Source organism: Zalophus californianus, chromosome 10, assembly GCF_009762305.2.
Source record: "Zalophus californianus isolate mZalCal1 chromosome 10, mZalCal1.pri.v2, whole genome shotgun sequence".
Lineage (NCBI taxonomy): Eukaryota > Metazoa > Chordata > Mammalia > Carnivora > Otariidae > Zalophus > Zalophus californianus.
Genome location: NC_045604.1, coordinates 96,168,730 through 96,192,577, shown reverse-complemented (window position 1 = coordinate 96,192,577; position 23,848 = coordinate 96,168,730). Strand labels below are relative to the sequence as shown.

At 53.8% G+C, this 23,848-nt stretch overlaps 3 protein-coding genes across 5 annotated transcripts; 2 read left to right on the top strand and 1 right to left on the bottom strand.

The window, feature by feature from the left end:
- Positions 1–11,302: 11,302 nt before the first annotated feature.
- Positions 11,303–17,034, top strand: CORO1A (coronin 1A). Of its 2 annotated transcripts, none has more exons than XM_027614054.1 (11): positions 11,303–11,455; positions 13,049–13,247; positions 14,432–14,554; positions 14,650–14,779; positions 14,881–15,065; positions 15,223–15,342; positions 15,558–15,662; positions 15,788–15,933; positions 16,050–16,107; positions 16,220–16,435; positions 16,813–17,022. In XM_027614054.1, the coding sequence occupies exons 2-11, from the start codon at positions 13,050–13,052 to the stop codon at positions 16,915–16,917; spliced, it is 1,386 nt and encodes a 461-aa protein (XP_027469855.1). In that variant the 5' UTR covers positions 11,303–11,455; position 13,049; the 3' UTR covers positions 16,918–17,022. The 2 variants fall into 2 exon arrangements, with proteins under 2 accessions (XP_027469855.1, XP_027469854.1); XM_027614053.2 differs by lacking the exon at positions 11,303–11,455 and adding an exon at positions 12,131–12,551 and having other exon boundaries at positions 16,813–17,034.
- Positions 17,035–19,089: 2,055 nt separating this feature from the next.
- BOLA2B (bolA family member 2B) lies at positions 19,090–20,448 on the bottom strand. Its single transcript, XM_027614040.2, has 3 exons — positions 19,707–20,448; positions 19,520–19,617; positions 19,090–19,233 (listed from the first exon to the last, which is right to left on the bottom strand). Exons 1-3 carry the CDS (start codon positions 19,767–19,769, stop codon positions 19,134–19,136), a joined length of 261 nt encoding a protein of 86 aa, XP_027469841.1. The 5' UTR covers positions 19,770–20,448; the 3' UTR covers positions 19,090–19,133.
- Positions 20,185–23,554, top strand: SLX1A (SLX1 homolog A, structure-specific endonuclease subunit). 2 transcript variants are annotated; one of them, XM_027614038.2, is made up of 6 exons: positions 20,185–20,411; positions 20,998–21,049; positions 21,139–21,477; positions 22,528–22,655; positions 22,823–22,910; positions 22,992–23,554. In XM_027614038.2, the coding sequence occupies exons 1-6, from the start codon at positions 20,224–20,226 to the stop codon at positions 23,019–23,021; spliced, it is 825 nt and encodes a 274-aa protein (XP_027469839.1). In that variant the 5' UTR covers positions 20,185–20,223; the 3' UTR covers positions 23,022–23,554. The 2 variants fall into 2 exon arrangements, with proteins under 2 accessions (XP_027469839.1, XP_027469840.1); XM_027614039.2 differs by lacking the exon at positions 22,992–23,554 and having other exon boundaries at positions 22,760–22,896.
- Positions 23,555–23,848: the final 294 nt, after the last annotated feature.

Sequence of the window (23,848 nt, the reverse complement as noted above, 5' to 3'; positions counted from 1 at the left end):
ATCATCTCATACCTACTAGGATGGTCATTATAAAAAACAAAATGAAACTGGAAATAGTAAGTGTTGGTGAGGGTGAAGAAAAAACAGAACACTTGTGCACTGTTGGTGGGAATGTAAAATGGAGCAACCACTAAGAAAACAGTGTTGAAGTTCCAAAAAAAAAAGAATGGCCGAATGATCTAGCAATCCAACTTCTGGGTATTTATCCAAAAAGAATTTAAATCAGGAACTTGAAGAGATATTTGCACACCCAAGTCTTGCAGCATTATTTGCAAGAGCCAAGATATGGAAACAACCTGAGTGTCCACTGGTGGATGAAAGGAAAAAGAAAATGTGGTATATACATACAGTGGAATATTATTCAGTCATAAATAGACAATCCTGTCATATGCTACAACATGGGTATCCTTGAGGGCATTACTGTCAGTGAAGCAAACCAGTCACAAAAAGGCAAATACCACTTGATTCCACCAAATGCAATATCCAAAGTAGTCAATTCATAGAAACAAAAATTAAAATGGTGGTTGCCAAGAGTTGAGGAGAGGAGAAAATGGGGAGTTGCTGTTCAATGGGTATAGAATTTCAGTCATGCAAGATGGAAAGAGATATGTTGTACAACACTGTGCTTACAGTTGACAATATTGTACTATATACTTAAAAATTGTTGACAGTAGGTCTCATTATGTCTTTTTCACCATAATAAAAAAAAACTGGAACTAATTGATGAGTTCAGCAAAGTTGTAGGATAGAAGGTCAATATGCAAAGATCAATTATATGGTATGGTCACTTGCAGTGAATAATCCAAAAAGGAAATTAAGGAAACAATCAATTTATAATAGCACCAAAAAGAATAAAATAATTGAGAATAAATTTAACAAAAGAAATATAAAACGTATGCTCTGAAAACTTCAAATGATTGTTGAAAGATATTAAAGAAGAACTAAATAAATGAGAAGACATTCTATGCTCATGGATCAGAAGACATAATGTTGTTATATTGATATACAGATTAAACACAAACCCTACCAGAACCCCAGTGACTTTTTTTTCAAAGATTTTATTTATTTATTTGACAGAGAGTAAGAGAGAGAGAGAGAGAGCAAGCATGGGGTGGGGGAGGGTCAGAGGAGAAGAAGACTCCCCACTGAGCGGGGACCCCAGTGCCGGGTTCCATCATGGGACTCTGGGATCATGACCTGAGCCAAAGGCAGTTGCTTTACCGACTGAGCCACTCAGGTGCACACCCCCTCCCCCCCCCACAGTGGTTTCTTAAAATAGAAATTGGCAAGGGTATTCTAAAATTCATATAGGTACTCAGGGGTCCCAGAGTAGCCAAAATAATCTTGAAAAAGAACAAATTTTGAGGACTCACAATTTCAAGACTTACTACCAAGTTACAATAATCAAGACATTGTAGTACTGGCATAAGGATAGGCATATGGGCCAATGGAATAGAATATAGAGTCCAGAAATAAACCCATCTATCTATAGTCAGTTGGCTTTTCACAAGGATGCCAAGAAAAATCAATGGAGGAAAAGTAGTCTTTGAACAAATGGTTCTAGCATAACTGTATACACACATGCAAAGAATGATTTTGGACTTCCTACCTCACACCATATACAAAAATTAACTCAAAATCGATCAAAAGCCTACATGTAAAAGCTAAAACTATAAAACTCTTGAGAAAAAACATAGGGATAAGTCTCCATGGACTTAAATTTGGCAGTGGTTTCTTAGATATGTCACCAAAAGCACAAGCGACAAAAGAAAAAAATAGATAAATTGGGCTTCATCAAAATTTAAAACTTCTGTTCTTCAAAGGACACCATCAAGAAAATGAAAAAACAACCCACAGAATAGAAAATATTTGCAAATCATACATCTTATAAGGACTTATATCCAAAATATATTTAAAAAGAACTTACAATTCAGTATGAAAAAGACAACCCAGTTGAGAGTGGACAAAGGATCTGAATAGACATTGCTCCAAAAGAAAATGTACAGATGGCCAATAATTACGTGAAAAGGTGCTCAACATCATTAGTCATTAGGGAAATGCACATAAAAAGCCTAATGAGTTTCCATTTCATACCTATTAAGGTGGCTATAATAAAAGAGTTAAATAATAACAAGTTTTGGAAAGAAGGGATCACCAGTGTATTTTTTTTGTGAGCAAGGAAACCTTTACATGCAGCCACCCCTAATGACTTCTTCTGGTCTCATTGGCCAGTTTGAGACAAATGATCATTTCTGAACCAATCACTAGCACAAGGAATAGGATTTCCATGATTGAATTAGATTAATCATTTGGAGAGAAATGGAGGTTTGGGTAGGCAACCATCATTGCGTCACTACAGACTTCCAAAGGAAATTCTGGTTCCTATTACTAGAGAATAGGTGATGATCAGGCAAAACCAACACATGTCTACTGCACCATCAGAAACAGCTAGGATGGGGGCGCCTGGGTGGCTCAGTCATTAAGCATCTCCCTTCAGCTCAGGTCATGATCCCAGGGTCCTGGGATCGAGCCCCCCATTGGGCTCCCTGCTCCGTGGGAAGTCTGCTTCTCCCTCTCCCACTCCCCCTGCTTGTGTTCCCTCTCTTGCTGTGTCTCTCTCTGTCGAATAAATAAATAAAATCTTTAAAAAAAAAAAAGAAACAGCTAGGATGTGGTGAGAAAAATCATTAACTTGGATACTGGACTCTCCTACAACTTCTTGGTGATTTTAGAGGTTACTTCACTCTTTAGTCCTCAGTTTTTTCAAACGGGATGATTCTTTCTAGCTTTTAAATAATACTGCAATTGTGTGTGTGTGCATATATATGTGTGTGTGTGTGTGTGTGTGTGTATGGCAGTATAAAAGCAATGAAAAAGTCACACATGCTTTTCTGCAACTCTGATAACATAAGAACAACTTTTGTAACTACCATTCAAAATCTCATTACCCTATTATTTATGTACTATGAGACTCCTATATCGTCAGAAATGTAGATGATTCAGTGACTATACCTACCTAAATCATGCAGTTTAGTATGTGTTTTTGCCTGCCAAGCACTACTCTTTCTTCCACCCTGATTTTACTTTGTGGAAAATTTTGTTCATACTCTGTAACTCACTGGTCTCTGGGTCTTGGTTTCATCATCCATAAAAAGAGGGAGCTGGACGAAGGTCCCTTCTCGTGTTAATGTCCCAAGATTTTATTGAAGAGCTCCCAGGAGAGGCAATAGGAGGGATTTGTATCACTTGGAGAGACCCTACCTGGGGCTGACAAGGCTTTGGGATAACATTCTCCCTGGAGCTCATGTGTGGTGAATTTGGTTTGTCAATTTCAAAATGGAAGTTGATCCATGGTGGGTCTGGTTCTTTGAAAATGCCGCACGTTGGAAATAAATCAAAATGGAGCCTTCTTTGCTGAGTGTCCTTTGTTTGATGTGCATATCACTTCTTCTTTTCAGATCAGTCAAACCAGGCCCCTGAGCCTAGCCAGCAGGCTACTTATCTCACTATTACTCTGAGAACTGGAAAGCCTGGAATGTATTTGTCTTCAGGCACAATCAGATCAAGGGGCTCAGCAAGGTCATCAAATCAATCTGTATCTGTTTCTTTCCCTACTCCTCACTCCCACTTGGTTTTCCTTTGTTGGCCTCGTTCTCGGGAAGGCTCTCCTCACAGAGTGGCAGAAATGATTCCAGAAAAAGACCCAAGACTGACATTGATTGGTGCGACTTCCACTCCTGGACCAGTTATAATGGACAAGCACAAAACCTAGGTCAACTAATCCAGTCCCTGGAGTGGATTCGATTCTGAAGAATAAAGAAGGAATCTTGAAATGGGGGTTGACATGGTCAGATCTGTGCATTAGGGAGGAGGAGTCTGGCTAAGGGACAAGGATTGGGGTCAGTGGAAGAGACTGGAATTGGGGAGACTTGCTAGCAGGCCCTTGGAATCATTCTGGCCAGAAGCGAGGAGGGGTTGAACTGGGGTGATGGCAGTCGGATGGAGGATGGACTGGCCAGGAAAGACAATGGTGAAGGTAGAGTGTATGTGAGTTGGTGGTTGATTAGCAGTGTTGGGAAAGAAAGAAGGATTTTTGTTTATTGAATGTTGGGCCCTGTGCTGGGGAAATAAAACTCAGTCTGGTGGAAGCGTTGGACCTATAAACAATTGTTATCCAATATATGAATTACCATGATAGAGGAATGCACCATGGGTCACTAGCACAGGGGAGAAAAGAAACCTCTCTAGGAGTGGCTGGGCAGGGAGGGGGTGTAAGGGAAGGCTTCACAGAGAAGGGAGTCTTGACCTGAGTCTTAAAGGATAAGTAAGGTACAAAAGAGCTTTGGTAACAAACACAAATAAGAGATTTCAGGCCTATGCCAAGGGCAAAGAACAGAGTCCAAAAAATTGTTGGCCAGAAAAACCACATCCAAACCAAAGACATATTTAGTTTTGCTCATATAACATTTTTAGACATTTTTGAATTAGCTGCCAACATTGAAAGATCTGGAGCTTTCATATAAAAATCCGTATTTCTAACTTGTCCTGAAAAATCAGGTTTAGCTTCCCAGAGACCCCATTCCTGAGTGGTGACAGAGGGCAAGTGTAGCCACAGCCCCTCCATGCCCTCTTGTAATTCACCTGGCCCACATCAACTATTCATATTACCTGCCCAGTCCTCTGCATCCCATTAGGATGGCTGCAAACTCTAACTCTCCGCATCAAAAGGAGTCAATTTCTCTTCCCCTGGAATCTGGGTTGGTCATGTGACTGCTTAACCAGTAGAATGTAGTAGAAGGACCCTTGTGCATCACCTGGCTTACCATCTTGGAGCGCTCTCTCTTGGCAAGCTCCCTCTCAAAATCCTAGAATAATGAGAGAGTCTAACACTCAACACACACTTAACACTAATAGCATTAAGTCGCAAAGTTTTGGAGTAGTTTACTCTGCAACAGGTAATTGAACCAGCCACCTCCTCTCCTCCCCTTGTAGACATCTGAGGGTCCAGCCTCTGGACCAGAGGAGTGAGGGAGCATATTGAGTTTGGGTCATGAATAACAAGGCCAGACGGGGAAGATCAGGAAGGGCTTTGCACACCATGCTGGGTGGGGGGTGGGTGTTTCAGCTTTTTTGCTTGAGGAGCTGGTAGGGTTTTGTAGGGTAGGCATATTATGATCAGGAAGGGCATAAATGTCCTTAAAGAGGAAGCTGAGGATGGTCACTAGTGAGAGAACTAGTGCAATGGTCCAAGCAACACCACTCAACTCAGGCAGGGGTCTGGGCACAGGGTTGAAAGGGAGAGATTCAAGGTCAAGACTTCTTCCTCTGGGAGGCCCTCCCTGATATGCAGGTTGAGCCCTCCAGTTGGCAGTCAGCACTAGGGAGCAGAGGCAGCAGGCTTGGGCCACAGAGACAGATGGGGGATTGTCCACGTTTGTAGTTGAAGCTATAGCTATGGATGAGATATTGGGAGGGGGTTGGGAGCCAGGAGAAAAAGGGGAGTCCTGGGAGCACCTTGCAAGCTAAGCAAAGGGAACAGCTCTGCAGGGGTTGGAGAGAGAAAGCTGCAGAGCAAAGCAGAGAAGCAGGAGAGGGACCCCAAGGGAAGATTTCAGAGGGAGGGGTAGTCAGGGGCATCAGATGACCCCTGAAACATTTGATTTCATGATTAGGAGGTTATCGGTGGCCTTGGTGAGGGCAAGTCTGTCTGATGGTGGGAACCAGAGCCAGACTCAGGTAGGTGGAGGAGTAAGTAGGAGATGAGGAAGTGAGGGCAGTGAGTGTAAACAGCTTTTTCATGACACTTGATGGTGAAGGACAAGAGTGAGCTAGGGAAGTGGTTTGAGGCTGCCAAGTTGAGAGAGGTTCCCCCAAAGGCACAGGGCACTTAAGCTTGTTTGTACACATCCAAGAGAGAGGGTCTGTGGAGAGTAGAACTTGGCAGTGCAGGGGAAAGGAGGTGAGGGACAGAGTGAGGTCACTGGGGACATACAATGTGTCCCGAGAAGGAGGAGTCAGCCTAGGCCCAAGTAGGACATCTCCGTGATTACAGTCTGTGGCTATTTATAGGGACCAGAGGTGCTGTTGCTGGTGGGAGCGGAGGGGCTGAAAGAGTTCTCACCTCTTTTCTCCATAAAATAGGAGTGATGATCATCTCACAAATGTGAGGAAGGCAGCCTGAGCAGACGGCCAGCCAGAAGTGTCTGGCAAGGTTGGCTTAGGCCTGAGCCTATGGAAACAACATCCTTATATGTCTCCTGCCAGGATTGGTTCTCGAATGTGGGTGAGGGCTGAGCCTTCAGGCAGCTGGAGGACCAGCTGCGAGGAGGCCTGGGGGCCACAGGAGCAAGGGACCAGGCTATCAGAGGGACCCCAACACACGAGACCCCGTCACTTCTTTGCTTAGAGACTTGTGTGCGCTTCTCCTTGTCTTAGGAACAAACTCCTTGAGAAGAGATCTGCCTCTTGCTAATCCTCCCAGCTCTACCACCTTCTGCTTCACCCCAGGCACTGGAGGCTCTAGCCGTGGCAAAGAGCTCACCATTCCCTAAAATGTCCTTGTCTCTTCCTTGCCTTTACTGGAATTGCTTTCCCTCCTCTCCCCCACCTTCTCTGCTTGGCAAACTTTTATTCAAGACCCAGTTTTAATGTGACATCATTCATCCATTCCACCACCTGTGGAGTGTCCACCATGCTTTGTCCCTAGCTTGCCATCCCGACTGCACTCCAGTTTGAATGGACTCCTGGGTTCCAGAGTCAGGCAGCTTTGTATTTGAATCCCAGTTTGTGTGACCTTGGGTAGGTCATTTATCTTCTCCAAGCCTCAATTTCATCATCTAGAGAAGAGGGACAGTAAAATAGCTCACAGGGCTCCTGAGACCCCAGGGGTGGAATGTTAGTGCTGCACCAGGGACCTAGTGTGCCTGGAACAGTCAGGACTCTTGGTTGTAGGGACCTGAGCCTGGGTGGCTCATTCAGTTAAGCGTCCTGGGATAGAGTCCCACATTGGGCTCCTTGCTCAGCAGGGAGTCTGCTTCTCTCTCTTCCTCTGCCTCTCCCCCCTGCTTGTGCTCTCTCTCTCTGGCAAATAAATAAATAAAATCTTAAAAAATAAAGGACTCTTGGTTGTAAAGTAACAGAAGCTAATTTTAAAAATCTCCTTTTACAGTTGATTTGTTTGAATCAGGATCCAAAGAAAGCCCAAATATGACAGTTGATTGATTTTTTAAAGATTTTATTTTATTTTATTTATTTGACAGAGAGAGAGAGAGGGAGGGAAAGAGAGAATAAGCAGGGGCAGCAGCAGAGGGAGAGGGAGAAGTGGGCTCCCTATCCTAGGACCCTGGAATCATGACCTGAGCTGAAGGCAGATGCTCAACTGCCTGAGCCACCCAGGTGCCCTGATTGATATATTTAAAGACTCTTACTGTTTTCCCTCTTTTTCTTTTAATGACATTTATTTATTGAAACTGCGTAATTTGTCCTATAAAATTTTCACACACTTCTAGATTCACACATTTTCATAGTCTAGATTTATGCAGTTGCTTCCTCATGGTGTTATTTAACCTGTTCTTCTATCCCCCTTGTTTCATACAAACTAATAGAGCTAGAGGCTTGATTAGATTCAAGATTCTGGTGATGATTGTAATGATGATTTTGGTAAGAATCCTACAAAGGTGCTACTACGTGCTTATTGCATCATTTTATAGGAGATACATAATATCTGGTTGTCTTTTAGTGATGTTAAGATTGATGGCTGAGCCCTTTTTTTTAAGGCAATCATGTAAAGGAGAACATAAGAAATTATTGCTAACTTTTTTTAGGTGTAATTATGTATTACATAAGGGTATTGTGAACTCAAAACATGCTTAGTGGAAAAAACCAGACCTATACTGTATGCTTTCATTGGTACGGAAAATTCTATACTGACAAAAAGCAGATCAGTGGTTTCCTGGGGCTAAGGATAAGGATCGGTTATAGATGGGCATAAGGGAACTTTTAGGGGAGATGGAAATATTTCATATCTTGATTATGGTGCTTATTAGTTGGGTATATACATTTGTCAAAACTAATGGAACCATGCACTTAAAAAGAGTGTGGTTTATTGTATGGGAAGAAAGATGTATTTTATTGTAAATAAAGGTGATTTTAGAAGGAAATGAAACAAGGTTACAACTAGAATAAGAAGAATCCCTTCAAAATGGCCACAAAACCATAATATGCCTATGGGGGAAAATCTAATGATATATAAGACCTTTACAGAGAAAATTATAAGATTATATTAAAGAACATAACAAAAGACATAAATACGTGGACCAATAAACTACACACATGGATGGAAGTCTTAATATCATTCCTAAATTAATCTATAAAGTTAATTCAATTTTATTAAAAATTCTAAGAGGTTTTAAAGAAGTCTTTGTCTGTTAGAGGGGCATACTGAAGTTTTTCAGTTGAAATGCTATGATGTCTAGGATTTGTTTTAATAGATGCCAAGAAAATAATGTGGAAGAAGAAATGAATCAACAATGGCCACGTGTTGATAATTGTTGAAGCTGGGGGGTGGGTACGCATTCTAGAAAGTGACCAATATTGTGCATGGTTTACAGGTGAGGGAATATCCCTCTGCCCAGGCAGCAGGACATGGTGAAGCTGCAGTTCTCCGGGTCTGTCTGACTCCATCATGCTCCACAGCCTCTTGAGGTTGGTCCTGTCTCTCTCCATAGCGGATGTACCCATCAGGACTCTTGCAGTTGTAAGTGCCAGAAATCCAACTCAAACTTACTGGCCTATGTGGAAGAAGGAACCTATGTCTTATGTGACAGAAAGGCTAAGGGGTTCAGGCACAGCTTGATCCAGATACTCAAATGATGTCAAGAATATGTCAGTCTTCATATCTCACTTCTGCAGTTGTCTGTGTGGGCAGATTCTGGCCAACTTTTCCTATATGGTGACAAGATAGTCACTGCTAGTGCTGACCTTATAGTCTATCAGCTTACTAACCCCCAGGGGAAAGAGGGCTCTTTTTTCCTAGCAGCTCCAACGAATCTGCTTCTGATTACATAGCCTTGAACCAAGTGCCCATCCCTGAACCAAGCAAAAAAGATTGCTTTGACTGGGGAACTGTGGCCCTGTGTTCACCTTGGATCCCCTCTTGAACTTCAGGGACTGCCAGTGAGGAAAGGTTGATCCCCCAAAGGAAAATCCAGATGCGGCCACCAGGAGAGAGGGTTTGGTAAGATGCTGGGCCAGCAGCACCCAACAGGTACACTGTCCCAACGCCCCTCATTGGGAGCAGTCAGCCCCTTCTTAGATACAAGAGGAGGCTCATGCAGTACCTTCACCACCCATTGGACGCTCAGTCTTGTGTTCTATGGACATCTGCTTCTGGAGAAGCCAAAACATAACTTCCATCACCGGCCTCCCACAGTCCTCTGCGGCGGCCCCAAACCTGCCCGCCCCACCCTACACTGCAGACCCGCTGGGATGTGAAAGCAGCGTCTGCGTTTCCCAGCTTGTCCCTCTGCATGCCTGTCAGGCTTTTGCTTCTGGGCCATGGTTTTCAGGTCTCTCGCCAACGCACTGGTCCTCTGCTGGGAAAGGAGGCGCTCCAGGATGGAAGGCAGTGTGAGCCTGTTTCCTCTGTAAAATGGAGGGGGTATCTGCCCCCTAGAGGAGTTGTGCGGATTAAAGGAGCGAGGCATATTCACAGCGCCGAGACAGTCCCCACACAGAGTAGATGCACAGTAAATGCCGCCTGTTATTCTTATCACTTCCGGTGGAGCCTATACATCCCAGTCCAGTCCGTCTGGTCCAGCGGCAGGCCATCAGGAACACCACCACCCGCAGGCTCCTGTGATTGAATCGTGTGGAACACTTTTACATGCGTTGTCTCATTTGAGCCTTATCACTTTGCAGAGAGGGCAGGAGAGATCATATTTATCCCCCATTTACAGATGAAGAAACTGAGGTTCAGAGAGGTTAGACTTCATGACCAAGAGCATGCAGCCAGTCAGTGGTGGCGGTGGGATGTGAACCAGTCCCTTGAAGAATCACGTTATCGGGCCTTTGCTCAGCTGCCCCTCAGCCCACAGGGCCTCCACCAGTGATGCCCGTTGGCCCTCTCTCATCTTCTCAGGTCCAGCCACAATACCTGGTAAATAGTAACAATGGGGGGGGGTGGTGCCTGGGTGGCTCAGTCGTTAAGCGTCTGCCTTCGGCTCATGTCATGATCCCAGTGTCCTGGGATCGAGCCCCCCATTGGGCTCCCTGCTCCTCAGGAAGCCTGCTTCTCCCTCTCCCATTGCCCCTGCTTGTGTTCCCTCTCTCGCTATGTCTCCCTCTGTGAAATAAATAAATAAAATCTTAAAAAAAATTGTAACAATGGGGAGAGCCAACATTTATTAAGCACTTGCTACACTCCAAATGAGGTACATAAAGCTTTGCTTTCCCCATAACCTCTTGAGCTAGGCATGACTCGTACAGAGGGAGAAACTGAGGCTGAGGGAGGTTAAGTAGCCTGCCCAGGGTCACTCGGTAGTGTGACAGCCAGGAGCCAAACTTGGAAAGCAATCTGATTCTGGAGTCCACCTCTCTTACCCTGTGCATTGCGGTCCCCATGACGCCTTCTGCGAATCCAAGGATGACCATGGCGTCCTCCTTCCTCTTGAGTATGGAGTCTGGCTTCCTCCTCTGTTTTAGCATCCTTGGAGCCATCCTTGTGCTCTTCTTCCTCCAGGAGGCTGAGAGCTCTCTGCGGACAGGTACCTGACCCTGACTCATTGACCTCCGCCGCCCCTGTGATGCCAGAGTAATTCATTGGTTCCCTGTGAGGCAGGCGGGGTCGAAAGTGCTCTTGGATGAAGACATGAGATGGGAGAGGAGAAGTGACTCTCCCAAGGCCATCGTTTGTAAATGTAGGAGCCTGGACGAGACCCCAGGGCTCGGCTCTCTGTCCCCGGTCTGGGGGTGGGAGGCGGAAGGCAGCTCAGCCTTAGCTGGGGGTGGGCGTGGGGGCCCGATGGGCGCTCCTGTGAATGCCAGGGACAGGATGGTGAGTGGGCTGGGGGCGGACTGAAGGAGGGAAGAAGGAACAGGGTATTTTTGCATTTTGACATTACAAAAGTGCCGATTAGATTGTCAGCGACTGGCCGGCAGCATCTGTTTGGGTTCGGAGTTGGCAGGCGCGGCCGAGCTGGGCGGAGGGAGGGGCGGCCGCGGGCTGGGGGGCGGGGGGAGGGGGGGCGGTGCCTCCGCCCGGAGAAGGGCTATCCCCTTTAAGAGCTCCGCCCAAAGGGGCGCTGCCACCCCTAAGGAGGCGGGCAGACGCCGCTTCTCATTCATTGTCTTGACAAGAGCATCCTCAGCGGGCTGTCTCTGGCTCCTCCGGCTCCTTCCTCCTCCTCCTCCTCCTCTCCCTCCTCCATTTGGGGGGTCACCCATCTCTCAGCAGCAGGTAAGCCTGGGTCCCCGGGGCAAGGGACCCGGCATCGCTGCCCTGGGCCACCTGTGGGGCAGGCGTGAGCTCGGCGGAAGCCGGCCGTGGGGGCGGACGGGCTGTCAGCGCGCCGCTGGGACAGGGGACAGAACCGTCCGCGCCGCGCGTGCAGGGGACTCGCCCGGGGGGATTGTGCGTGGGAGGGTCCGTCTGCGTGTCCCGGGGCGCTGTGCACAGGCCGGGGTGAGGGACCACCGCAGCCAAGATGGAGGTGGGGGAGCCGGGGGCCTGGCTCGCGCCAGAACGGGCGTCGGGGTGGGGGTGGGGGTGGGTGTGGGGGCAGGGTGGGGTGAGCCGAGCAGCTGCCCTGAGCTTGGAGACAGGAAGGGGTTGAGAGCAAAACAAGAAAAGACCAAGTTCCCCTTTCCGCGGTTTCTGAGCCTGGTACCTGCGGTGGGGGAGGAGGCAGGGTGGGGCGATGTCTTCCTGCCCCCCAACCTCGGCTTTGGGGCTCCCCTCACCCCAGGCCCAGCTTTCTCACTTGGGACTGATCCACCTGCGCTGGACTGCTTCTCCACCTGCTCCTCACCTGCTTTCTGGGCAGGTGGACCCGGAGCCTCCTGAAGCCTCACAGGGCAGCCTGGGGCGGGGTGGGTGGGGGTTTGGGGGGCCAGCGAGATGGACCAGGGCCAAAGGCAGTCTAAGGGGCGAAGCTGGAGAGGTGGGGTAGAGGCCTGGGAGGGTGCCCTCTGAGTGGGCAGCATGGCCCCTACACGGGGCAGGAGGGGGATGCACTTGGGTGTCAGGATGGGGCCTGGAGCCTGGGGAGCCGGAGGCAATCCCCGCACTTTCAATTGCTCTCCACCCAGCCAGATGGGGGAAACCATCCTCGGGGACCCCAGAGAAGTCAGCGCCGCCTCTCCCCTCCCGTGCATAGTTCCACAGCGGGTGGAGATGGCACTTAAGGGCACCTGCTTAGGCAGACTCGAGAGGCAGAGGTGTGGGGAGGAGAGAGTGGGACCCAAGCCATCTGCCTGTTTCTGGAGCCCAGAGACCTGCCTCCTGGGCAGGCCCACATGCTGCTTCTCTCTGGATGCCCAGCCCTGTGCAGAAGGTGAGGGAGGCCCCTGCCCCTGCCTTCAGGATGCTCCCCATGTGGGTATGAAGGATGTGAGGTGTGGTTGTTGTGTCTGACTGAACCCACCCTCCAGGCTGTCGCCACCGAGGCCCCCAGAGGGTGGGAGTGTGAGCCATTGGAGAGGAGGGGCTGAGTCTGGCAGCAGTCGACAGATCAGCCCTTGGTGCTACCCCACACCGGGCTCTGCCCTAGAGGCTGAGGGTACAGACGCAAGGCCTGGGGTGGGCAGAGAAGGTGGGCCTTGCTGGTTGGCCAGGAGTGAGAAGGGGTAAGGAGGGCGAGCAAGAGGGAGACAGGATGGCAGTGCCGGATGAGGGGGCAAGGGAGCCCAGGGAGCCCAGGGAGCTGGTGCTGGGGAAGTTAGCTGAGACCTTTAACACCAGCTGAGGGGGTGTCCTGGGGGACACGGGGGACACTCTAAGGTCAGAGTCGACCAAAGGGAGAAAAGCCCTCAAATCCACGTGTCCCCCCAGGATGAGCCGGCAGGTGGTCCGCTCCAGCAAGTTCCGCCACGTGTTTGGACAGCCAGCCAAGGCTGACCAGTGCTATGAGGACGTGCGCGTCTCACAGACCACCTGGGACAGTGGCTTCTGTGCTGTCAACCCCAAGTTCGTGGCCCTGATCTGCGAGGCCAGTGGGGGAGGGGCCTTCCTGGTGCTTCCCCTGGGCAAGGTGAGCCCCTAGAGCCCTTGGGGCAGCGGTCTTCCACTTGAGGGGGCTTCTGGTCCTCCAGTGGCCCCGCGGGCGTCCTGATTAGGTGACTGTCACCAAGCCTTCTTGGGCTGCAGCGCTGTCAGCTGTAAAACTGAGCTGGGCCACATGAGCCTTCCGCCTCCTCCAGCTCCTACGTGCAGTGGTCTCGTGGAAACTGAAGCTCAGGTGACACCAGAAAGGTCACACAGCGAGTCCTGCAGACCCGGGGCCTCCTCCCCTCCGGAGCACAGAGAGGGCTCCATGGGGTCCGGGCAGACCCAGCGGTGCTCTCAGGGTGGGAGGGGCTCTGGGCCTGGGCAGCCCCCCCCATCTGAGCCCCAGGGAGACCCTCCCAGCCCCCGGCTGCGGGCAGGGAGAATGTAAGAGGCCCTCTCCCCTCCCCCAGACCTGCCTCCCCTCTGCTCCTGCTCGCACCCCCCTTCCGCTCTGCTGACCCCCACCCCCAGCACACTCCTGTGCTCTTGGGGGATGAGACAGGAAGGGGAGATGGGCCCTAAGTTGTTACCTTAAAAGGGCCGATGGAAGCCAAGAGAAGAGGAAGTGGTTGTGGGGCGAGAGCTGCACACTCTTCACACAGGAAGCCCTGCGGCAGCAGCTGTCCCCGGAAGCGGCCATTTCCAAACCTCTGCTCCTGCCTGGGGCCAGTTAGGACAGACTTCCCCGGTCCCTATCCTGTTGGAAGCACCCCTGCCCATCCCCACACTTCCCTGGGGAACCCTAACCTGAATACGACCTCTCCCACCCAGGGCCTTGGCCTCTCATCCCCAGGAAAGCCTCCGTTGGGGAAGCTGGGGTGGGAGTGCCGGCCCCAGGTCATTGGTGAGAAGGGGGTGGGGGGCAGAGATGTCAGGACCTTGGTCAGGGTCTGCCAGTGAGGCAGGACCAGGGCCCAGTGCGCCCCCTGGTACCCAGCCCTGTAGCCCCGTCCTGCATTACCTGTGGCCAGTCCTTCTGAGATGCCCAGACACCTCTGGGCCTGGGGCAGAGGACCAAACCCTCCCGCCCTAGGCCCCCAGCTCCACCTCGCAGGGACCCCACTGCCTTCCTCTCTGTGCCTCGCTGAAGGGGTGTGTGTGTGGGGGGGCTGGATCAGGTTGGGAGAGCAAAAGTCCCTCCCTCAGAGGCCCTGCTGTGCCCCCTAGACTGGACGTGTGGACAAGAACGTGCCCACGGTCTGTGGCCACACAGCCCCCGTGCTGGACATCGCCTGGTGCCCGCACAATGATCACGTCATTGCCAGTGGCTCTGAGGACTGCACAGTCATGGTGAGTGGCGGGGGAGGAGGCACGAGGGCCGGGGAAGCTCCAGCACTGGGTCTGCCGCGGGGAGCCCCCAAGTCTCACTGGCCCCTTCTCTGCAGGTGTGGGAGATCCCTGACGGGGGCCTGATGCTGCCCCTGCGGGAGCCCGTCGTCACCCTGGAGGGCCACACCAAGCGCGTGGGCATTGTGGTGTGGCACCCCACAGCCCAGAACGTGCTGCTCAGTGCAGGTGCCTGGGGGAGGGGTGGAGGGAGGGGGAGAGGGGTAGGCCGGTCGTCCGACAGCAAGGGAGGGAGGCTCAGGGCTTCTAACACTGGGGCTATCACCCAGGTTGTGACAACGTGATCCTGGTGTGGGACGTGGGCACTGGGGCAGCCGTGTTGACGCTCGGCTCTGACGTGCACCCGGACACAATCTACAGCGTGGACTGGAGCCGAGACGGCGCCCTCATCTGCACCTCCTGCCGTGACAAGCGCGTGCGCATCATTGAGCCCCGCAAAGGCACCATCGTTGCTGTGAGTGGCCCTGAATCATGACCCTTGACCCTAGGAACTTTGCCCTCCCACGCACCATCTGCCAGGTCCCTGGACGCTACCCCTGTTGCCCTCGGCTGAGTCTGGTGCTTAGGATGTGTGTGTGGGTACCTGACTGGCCACCTCCCTTTCCTTCCAGGAGAAGGACCGTCCCCATGAGGGGACCCGGCCTGTGCGTGCAGTCTTTGTATCTGATGGAAAGATCCTGACCACAGGCTTCAGCCGCATGAGTGAGCGGCAGGTGGCGCTGTGGGACACGGTGAGTGCCGGGTAGGGGGGAGCAGAGATGGGCTCTTAGTCCCTGCCCTGCCACTTGCCTGATCACAGAGAGCCACAGGCCTCAGTTTACCCTCTGTGGGATGGGGGTCTCCACTGGCTGTTCTGTGAGGGCCCTCCCCGAGTCCCCGCCCAGTAGGCTCTTGCCAGGCCCGACTTGGCCCAGCTCATTTTTCCCTGTCTCCCCAATCCCTGCAGAAGCACTTGGAGGAGCCACTGTCCCTCCAGGAACTGGACACCAGCAGCGGCGTCCTGCTGCCCTTCTTCGACCCCGACACCAACATAGTCTACCTCTGTGGCAAGGTGTCCCAGTGGGGCAGGGGCTCGCAGGCGGGAGGTGGCGGCGGGGGGGGGGGAGAGGGCTTGGAGAGGACCCAACTGCAGGACTGTGTGGTGCTGATCCCCGCATTTGCACCCACCACCTGCAGGGTGACAGCTCTATCCGGTACTTCGAGATCACTTCCGAGGCCCCCTTCCTGCACTATCTCTCCATGTTCAGTTCCAAGGAGTCCCAGCGGGGCATGGGCTACATGCCCAAACGTGGCCTGGAGGTGAACAAGTGTGAGATTGCCAGGTGACTGCCCCCTGACCCTGACCTGAGCATGCTCCCTGGGCAGTGCTGACCCCACGCGGACCTTCGGTTCCAGCCCAACCATGCCACGGGTGTTACTCACCTTCTTATTTCCACAGATTCTACAAGCTGCACGAGCGGAGGTGTGAGCCCATTGCCATGACAGTGCCTAGAAAGGTGATGCTCCCATGTCCCTTCCAGGGCCCCGGGCCAGGCACTGGCCTCGCACAGTTGCAGGGTGGTGGTATGGCCCGAGCACTCTCTTAACCAGCCTTGGCCTTGCCCACAGTCGGACCTGTTCCAGGAGGACCTTTACCCACCCACTGCAGGGCCCGATGCCGCCCTCACGGCCGAGGAGTGGCTGGGGGGCCGGGATGCTGGGCCCCTCCTCATCTCCCTCAAGGACGGCTACGTGCCTCCAAAGAGCCGCGAGCTGAGAGTTAACCGGGGCCTGGACACCGGGCGCAGGAAGACAGCACAGGAGGCCAGTGGGACCCCCAGCTCGGTGAGAAGTGCATGGGAATCTGGGAGTCAGGACAGGAAGACGCGTAGGGCAGGGGCTGCTACTGAGGCGGTTACTGTCCCACTGGAAGGAGGCTGGTGTTTGGGCCATCCTACACTCACGTCGGGGATCCTCTGCAGGGGGAGCAACCCTCTGGGGGCCAAGAGCGAGTAATCCTGAGGGCTCAGAAAGCACGATTCGGGTTTCTTGGCCTGCAGCTGTCTGGGCAGCAGCTGAGAGACAGTCCCTCACTCTGGGACCCTCCCCGGACAGAAGAGACCAGCCCCGGAGCTCTTGGCAGGGCGGGGCCGGGGGGGGGGATGCCCGGGTGAGGGGAGCCCGGGCTGGAGCTGGGACTAACGCATCACTGGACCCCCCAGGACGCCGTATCCCGGCTGGAGGAGGAGATGAGGAAGCTCCAGGCCACGGTGCAGGAGCTCCAACAGCGCCTGGAGAGGCTGGAGGAGACGGTCCAGGCCAAGTAGGGACCTTCAGGCCTCAGCAGGGGCCACAGCCTCACCTCCCTCCCACCATTCGCACCCTTCTCCTCAGGCCACGATGGCAGATACAAAATAATAATAAAATGGCTTTATTTTCTGGTACCTCTGACTCCGATGGCCACCTGGGTGCTGGGTCTGTTGAACTGACCTGCCCTCGAGCTGCCCCCTCGGTTGCCTTGATGAGATTCCTGCCCACAGCAGGAGTCAGGGGGGGACACCTCTGAGCACCCCAGGACACAAGAACAGGCTGCGGTGGGTGGGAGCCGCCCCATGCTCGTGTGGGTTGAGCTGGCAGGGTCTGAGCTATGCAAGGCCCTTGGCTGGGGCCTCAAAAATTCCCACGATGACTCAGAATTTGCCTTTCCTGGTCAACCACAGGTCGCCGCATGCGACTGCACTGTCACTGTCACTCGTGGGGAGACAGAACTCACATAACACTTAGACGGCCCTTATAGGACACGTTTCAAATTGCAAGCCCAAGGGAGCAAAATCAGGGGCTCTTTTGTGAGGCCAAAGCTTAGAACCGAACCCTGGTTTACAGGTGAGGACACAGAGGCACAGAGCAGGAGAGGGGCCCGTGGGAGGCAGACCTTGAGTCATGAGCCGTCCCCCCTTCTGGTTCCCAGTTCTCCTGCCGTGTTGCTGCCTCTCAGTCCCTCACTCTGGGACCCTCCCCAGATAGAAGAGACCAGTCAGGCCCTGTCAAGTGGGGGCTTAGAGGTGGGTGTCTGATGCCCAACTCTGTGGGGCTGGGGCAGGGTTGGCGGGACGGGTGTCCTGGCCACAGCAGAGCTCACCTCATACCACACAGGGACCACAGCAAGGACTAAGTGCCTCATTCACCAACCCTGGCTCCCGCACACAGGGAAAAAACATCTGCTTAGAGAGGCAGCTGCATGGGCGTCCCTGTCGGCCCATCGGAGTCTCAATCTCTATGCAAGCCATGTGACCCTGGGCCAGTCACTTCTCTCCAGGCCTCAGGTGCTCTATAAAATGGGGAGGGAATAACATGGCAGCTCTGTGAATGCAGTGGGTGGACCCAATCAGGGGTGTGATAAAGAGAGAAGCAGAAAATCTGGAAGGTGGGCCTCTTCAAGCGACACCTTCCCGGAGCCTCTCCTGCACAGCGGTGGTGACGTGGCCTCCTAGTGAAGTCGTACGTGAGTACACTCAGTCACTGGCTCTTCCCCTGGCCCAAGGGAACCGAGGAAAGTTCAGGAAAGGATCCCAGGAACCCAGAAGGGTTAATCTGTCATCACCAGGACTTCCAGGTTCACTAGCCCGTTCTCCCTCTGACAGGAACAAGAGGGAGGTAGGAAGTGGGGATGGCTATTTAGGGGCCAAGAAACTGGCCCTGAAAAGGGGAGCAGAGTGGTGGGATGGTTGAAGACTGCAATCCTTCACCCCCAAAGAGCCCTGGCCCCATCTGGGTCACCTGCTACCCTCCTGGGTCCCAGGGACCGCATCTGTGGCAGGCCTTACCAATCCTGGCACCTGTGTTTAAGATTGATACTACAGGTATCATGTGCCCCAATTTTACGGCCCAGGTGGCCTTATTTTCCTGCTTTAACCCTATCCCTATCTCCTGCCCACAGCTCCATTCCTGACCCTCATGGTCTCCCCAGGGGTAACTGTGGCCACACGAAGCCCTGGGCTAGAGGGTCACTGGATTCTCTCCAGTGAACCGGACAACAGCATTCCAAGGTGTCACGGCATCCCTGCTGGGGTACCCCCTCCCCTGAGACCCCGAGGGGCTGGGTAACCTGCAGGGAAGTGTTGGATCCTCTACTATGCCTCTGACATTAGGGTGATGTTGGGAAGTGGGGGAAGTTTGTTAAATTGGCCAGCACCCTGAAACCCTGGGTACTTTTCCATCTGTGCATCTTCAAAACTGGCAGAAGGCAGGACCCCCTGGTAACGGCCAATGAATAGCAGCAGTGTTCCTAGGGTTCGACCAAGAATTACAGAGAAGATCGGTGCTGCCTGCCCTGGAAGAGACTTTAAAGATAGAACTTTCATTTTATAAGTGGAGACACAGAGGCCTGTGTGTGAAGGACTTGTCCAAGGTAAGACAGTGGAGAGTGGTAGGGCAGGGAGAAACCAGGCTCTGGACTCAAGCTCAGCATCGCTCCCACACACAACACACTGACACAGAAGCTGGCCCTGATTCATAATTTAATGGCTGTGCAGGCCTTGGTCTCTTATTTCTGCTGCTCACGGGCCCACTGCTCTGGGGTCAGGGTTTTCTGCTCAAAGGCATGAATGTGCAGAAGCTCTTCCGCTAGGCACGTGTTCACCAGCCTGGGGGAGAGATGGGGTTAGGAAATGGAAGGCCGAGGCCTGAGTCGCGGCCTCAGAAGGTAGGGTGACCCAGGAGACTCCCCAAGTTGTGCCCCCGGGGCTTGGGAACCAAAGAGGCAGAGGGCCTAAGTCTCAATACAGGGGCCACGAAGGCGGGATCCTCGGGGCCGCGGTTCACGGTGTAGGGCCCCACCGGCGGGGATGAGGGAGTTAGGTTTCGGGGAGTGGCCAGGGTTGGGGTCCCATCCCTGGGATCGCGCTGAGCGAGGTATTCCCGAGGCCTCACCGGTGTCTCTGAAGCAGTGGCTTCCCCTCGAACTTGGCCGACACCACCAGGACTCGGAAGCTGGACGCGCAACGGTTGGGAGTCGTGTCCTCGACTTCCTATGGGGCAGAACGGTGGGGAGAGGGTGAAATCCGCCCCTCAGGCGCGCTTTTCCCCTCGCTGGGAGACTCCAGGCCGCTCAACGCACCACATGCTCTGCCTCCAGGTCCCGCTGCAGCTTCTCCCGAAGGTACTCGGCGCTGAGTTCCATTGCGGCAGCCCAGAAGGGGCGGCAGCCCAGCCGGGATGGAACCCCAGCTCCGACCCCAGCCACACTGCTTCCGCCCTTACTGACGCCACTTCCGCTGAGGCCTCTACTTCCGCCCTAAGGCGTCCGTAAACCAGGCACTTCCGCCCTCACGCAAGCCCAACTTTCCAACTGTCCTGGGTTTCCGCGCTTACCATCGGCCAGCCAATCAGAATCTGCACAAGGACGGATTCGGGCGCTAATAGGTGTCCGCCGCCTGCCTCGCAGCCTGGGTTCTGTGGGCCGATTTGGACACCCTACTTCAGCCAGGAGAGGGTGCGCGAACCTGCATTTGCTGCGGCCTCTAGGGTACCTCGGGATCGCCCCCAAACGCTTTTTCCGAGACAAGCATCTTGCGGCCCTGGCAATTCAGCCCTCCCTGAGGTCACAGGTCGCAGCAATCAACCCACAAGTCCCGATGGGCCCTGCGGGGGACGCGGCGAGGCCCGGGCGCTTCTTCGGCGTCTACCTGCTCTACTGCCTGAACCCTCGGCACCGGGGTCGCGTCTACGTGGGGTTCACCGTCGACCCTGCTCGTCGGGTCCGGCAGCACAACGGGGGCCGCAAAAAAGGCGGGGCCTGGCGGACCAGCGGACGCGGGCCCTGGTAAGAGAGAGCGGATTTCTGTGTGGAGGAGGGCTTCAAGGAGGAGGCGGGGCTCGGAGGAGGAGAGGCCTGCCGAGAGGGGCAGGGCCAGGCCAGGCCAGTGGGCGGAGCCCGTGTGGTGGCCGATAACAGGGCCGGGGGGCGGGGTCCTGGCGACGAGGGCGGGCCTATCACAGGGGAGGTGCGTGGTTGGGGGGAAGGCGCGGGGTGGGGGAGGGAAGGCGGAGCCCTGTGAAACTCAGCTGTAGGATGAAGGAAGGGGTTGGGTAGGAAGGGGACTAATGATCTAGGCTTGGTCCGGTGACAGCAGGCTGATGAACAAGGCGGGGTTTGGTAAAGAGAGACCCTGCAAGGGAGAGGAACTGAGGAGGGCAGTTAAGTACCTGTGCTGGAGGCGGGGCCTGAGGTTGGCAGGTGCGAAGGGACGTACCTCCACGAGGGGGGCGGAGCCTCGCGGACGTGGTTTGAAGCCGGGCGTGAGAACTCCACTCCCGGGTAGGACTGGGGGCGAACCATGGCGAGGGGATTCGGCTTGACACCGGTTGGGGTGGGCTCTCACGGGCCGCGTCCTCATTCTCGTCCCCAGGGAGATGGTGCTTATCGTGCACGGCTTCCCTTCCGCCGTGGCCGCCCTTCGGGTAAGAAAGGAGACGGGGGCGGTGGGAGGACGGGCTGGGGCTTGGGGCCTAACCCGGGCGGCCCTGAAGCCCCTACTCCCCGCCCGCAGTTCGAGTGGGCCTGGCAGCACCCGCACGCCTCGCGCCGCCTGGCGCACGTGGGCCCGCGCCTGCGCAGCGAGGCCGCCTTCGTTTTCCACCTGCGCGTGCTGGCGCACATGCTGCGCGCGCCGCCCTGGGCGCGCCTCCCGCTCACCGTGCGCTGGCTGCGCGCCGACTTCCGACGTGAGCTGTGCCCGCCGCCGCCGCCGCACATGCCGCTGGCCTTCGGGCCTCCGCCGCCCGGCGCCTCGGCGACGAGGCGCCGAGCCGGCCCCTTAGCTGACCCGGAGTCCGAGCCCGACCAAGACGCCGAGGCCAGCTGCGCCCTGTGCGCGCGCTCCTTCCAGGTGAGCCACCCTACGTCGTCTCCAGGTAGCTGCGAATGACTTGGGATCCAGCTGTTTATTGAAGGATGGGGCGCCCCACTGACACCCTTTGCCCTCATCACTAAAATGGGGATGATAGTACTGGCTGCCATTCCTCGAAACCGGTACCCTCCTGCTCAGGGCCTTTACCCTTCCCCTTTGACTGGAAGGTTCCTCCCTAGACCTTCACTTCAGTCTTTATAAAATGCCACCTTCTCCTTCTCCATGAGGTCTTCCTTGGCTCTCCCATCTAAGACTGCAGTTCTGGGGGCGCCTGGGTGGCTCAGTCGTTAAGCGTCTGCCTTCGGCTCAGGTCATGATCCCAGGCTCCTGGGATCGAGCCCCGCATCGGGCTCCCCGCTCAGCGGGAAGCCTGCTTCTCCCTCTCCTACTTCCCCCTGCTGTGTTCCCTCTCTCGCTGTCTCTCTCTCTGTGTCAAATAAATAAAATCGTTAAAAAAATAAAATAAAACTGCGGTTCTTTCTCGTACACTCCCCTGCCTTTTTCCCCCCCCTTAAAGCCTAAACACTTATTGTCTAACATAGTAGGTGTTTTATCTTATTGTCAGTTTCTCCCCTGCCCCAACAATACAAGGCAGTTCTTGTTCACTGCTGTAGAAAAGGGTCTGGCAAGCAGCGGGTAGCCAATAAATATTTAACAAATTAGCTGAGCCTGATGGGCCTAACTTCTGAGCTCTCAGGAAATGTAAATTGAGTACTTGCCATTCAGAGATTAAGTGACCTGCCTGAGATCACTTAGCCTGTAAGAACTATAGGTCTGGCTGCAGTGGCCAATGCTGTTTATATAATCACTGCTAATGCTCAGGGGAAATTGGCTAGCTTAGTCCCTGTGGGCAAGTATTGTAACCTCGCCATGCCTCAGTTTCATCTATACAACACAAATAATAGTATATACCTCATAGCGTTGTTTAATGTGAAGCCTCTGGAACAGTGTCTGGTCCATAGAAATTCTGAGTGTTAGCTACATCATTCCTCCTGGTTTTCTCTTTTACCTGCCTGCCACTTCTGACAGGATGAAGAGGGCCCCCTGTGCTGCCCCCACCCCGGCTGCCACCTAAGAGCCCACATGATCTGCCTAGCGGAGGAGTTCCTGCAAGAGGAGCCAGGGCAGCTTCTGCCCCTAGAGGGCCAGTGCCCGGGGTGAGTCCAACACCCCCACCCCAGCATGGTTGAGCTCTGGGAAGATGGTGCCGGTTGTCCAAGTTCAGGCCCCGGGGCAGCTGAGTCCTTATCTTGGCACCCAGGGCCTAGCCTGCAGGAGGCTTGTGATCCTGACTCTGTCTCCTACCAACTGCACCCCTTGGTAGCTGTAAGAACTCACTGCTGTGGGGAGACCTGATCTGGCTGTGCCGGATGGGCGCCGAGGAGGAAGAGGAGGACTTGGAATTAGAAGAGGTGAGACGTGGCTTTGGCCCCAGCTTCCCTACCCCACCCCATACCCGAGGCTGCCTTTGACCAGTCCTCTTGTCTCCACAGGAACACTGGACAGACATGCTGGAGACCTGATCCTCAGCGCCCCCAACCCTCTGCCTCCCCTGTGGGTCTGGGCACTTTTTACTTGAGTACAATAAAGAGTCTGAGTTAAGGGAACTTTCTGGTGTTTGCTGGGGGGGCCGGGGGTGGGGCAGCGCTGGAGCTAGGAGACAGAGGCCCTGCCAGTCACTGGGGCCTGAGGAGAAGAGCAGAGTGGGGAGGGACCACTCACTCGCCTGGACCAGGCTCTCCTCTTCCTGGAGGCCCATGTGCCTCAGCTTTCCCCTGCATGCTACTGACGTCACACAGTTGAGTGCTTGGGAGACTCACACCCTTGACTCAGAGCCCATCCAAATCCAGTGCCCAGCTTGACTTTGGACTTTAATCCAAACAGTAAGGACAGAGGCCAAAAGTGGGGTGGGTAGGGGTATACGCTACCCTATGGGGCCCTGTGGCTCTCTAAGCCCCAACTCCTTCTTGTCTCTGTCTGGGAGCCCCTTTAAACCCAGTGAAAGTGGGGCGCCTGGGTGGCTCAGTCGTTAAGCGTCTGCCTTCGGCTCAGGTCATGATCTCAGGGTCCTGGGATCGAGCCCCGCATCGGGCTCCCTGCTTGGTGGGAAGCCTGCTCTTCTCCCTTTCCCACTCCCCCTGCTTGTGTTCCTGCTCTCTCTCTCTCTCTCTCTCTGTCAAATAAATAAATCTTTAAAAAAAAAATAAAGGGGTGCCTGGGTGGCTCAGTTGGTTAAGCGACTGCCTTCGGCTCAGGTCATGATCCTGGAGTCCCGGGATCGAGTCCCGTATCGGGCTCCCTGCTCAGCAGGGAGTCGGCTTCGCCCTCTGACCCTCCCCCCTCTCATGTG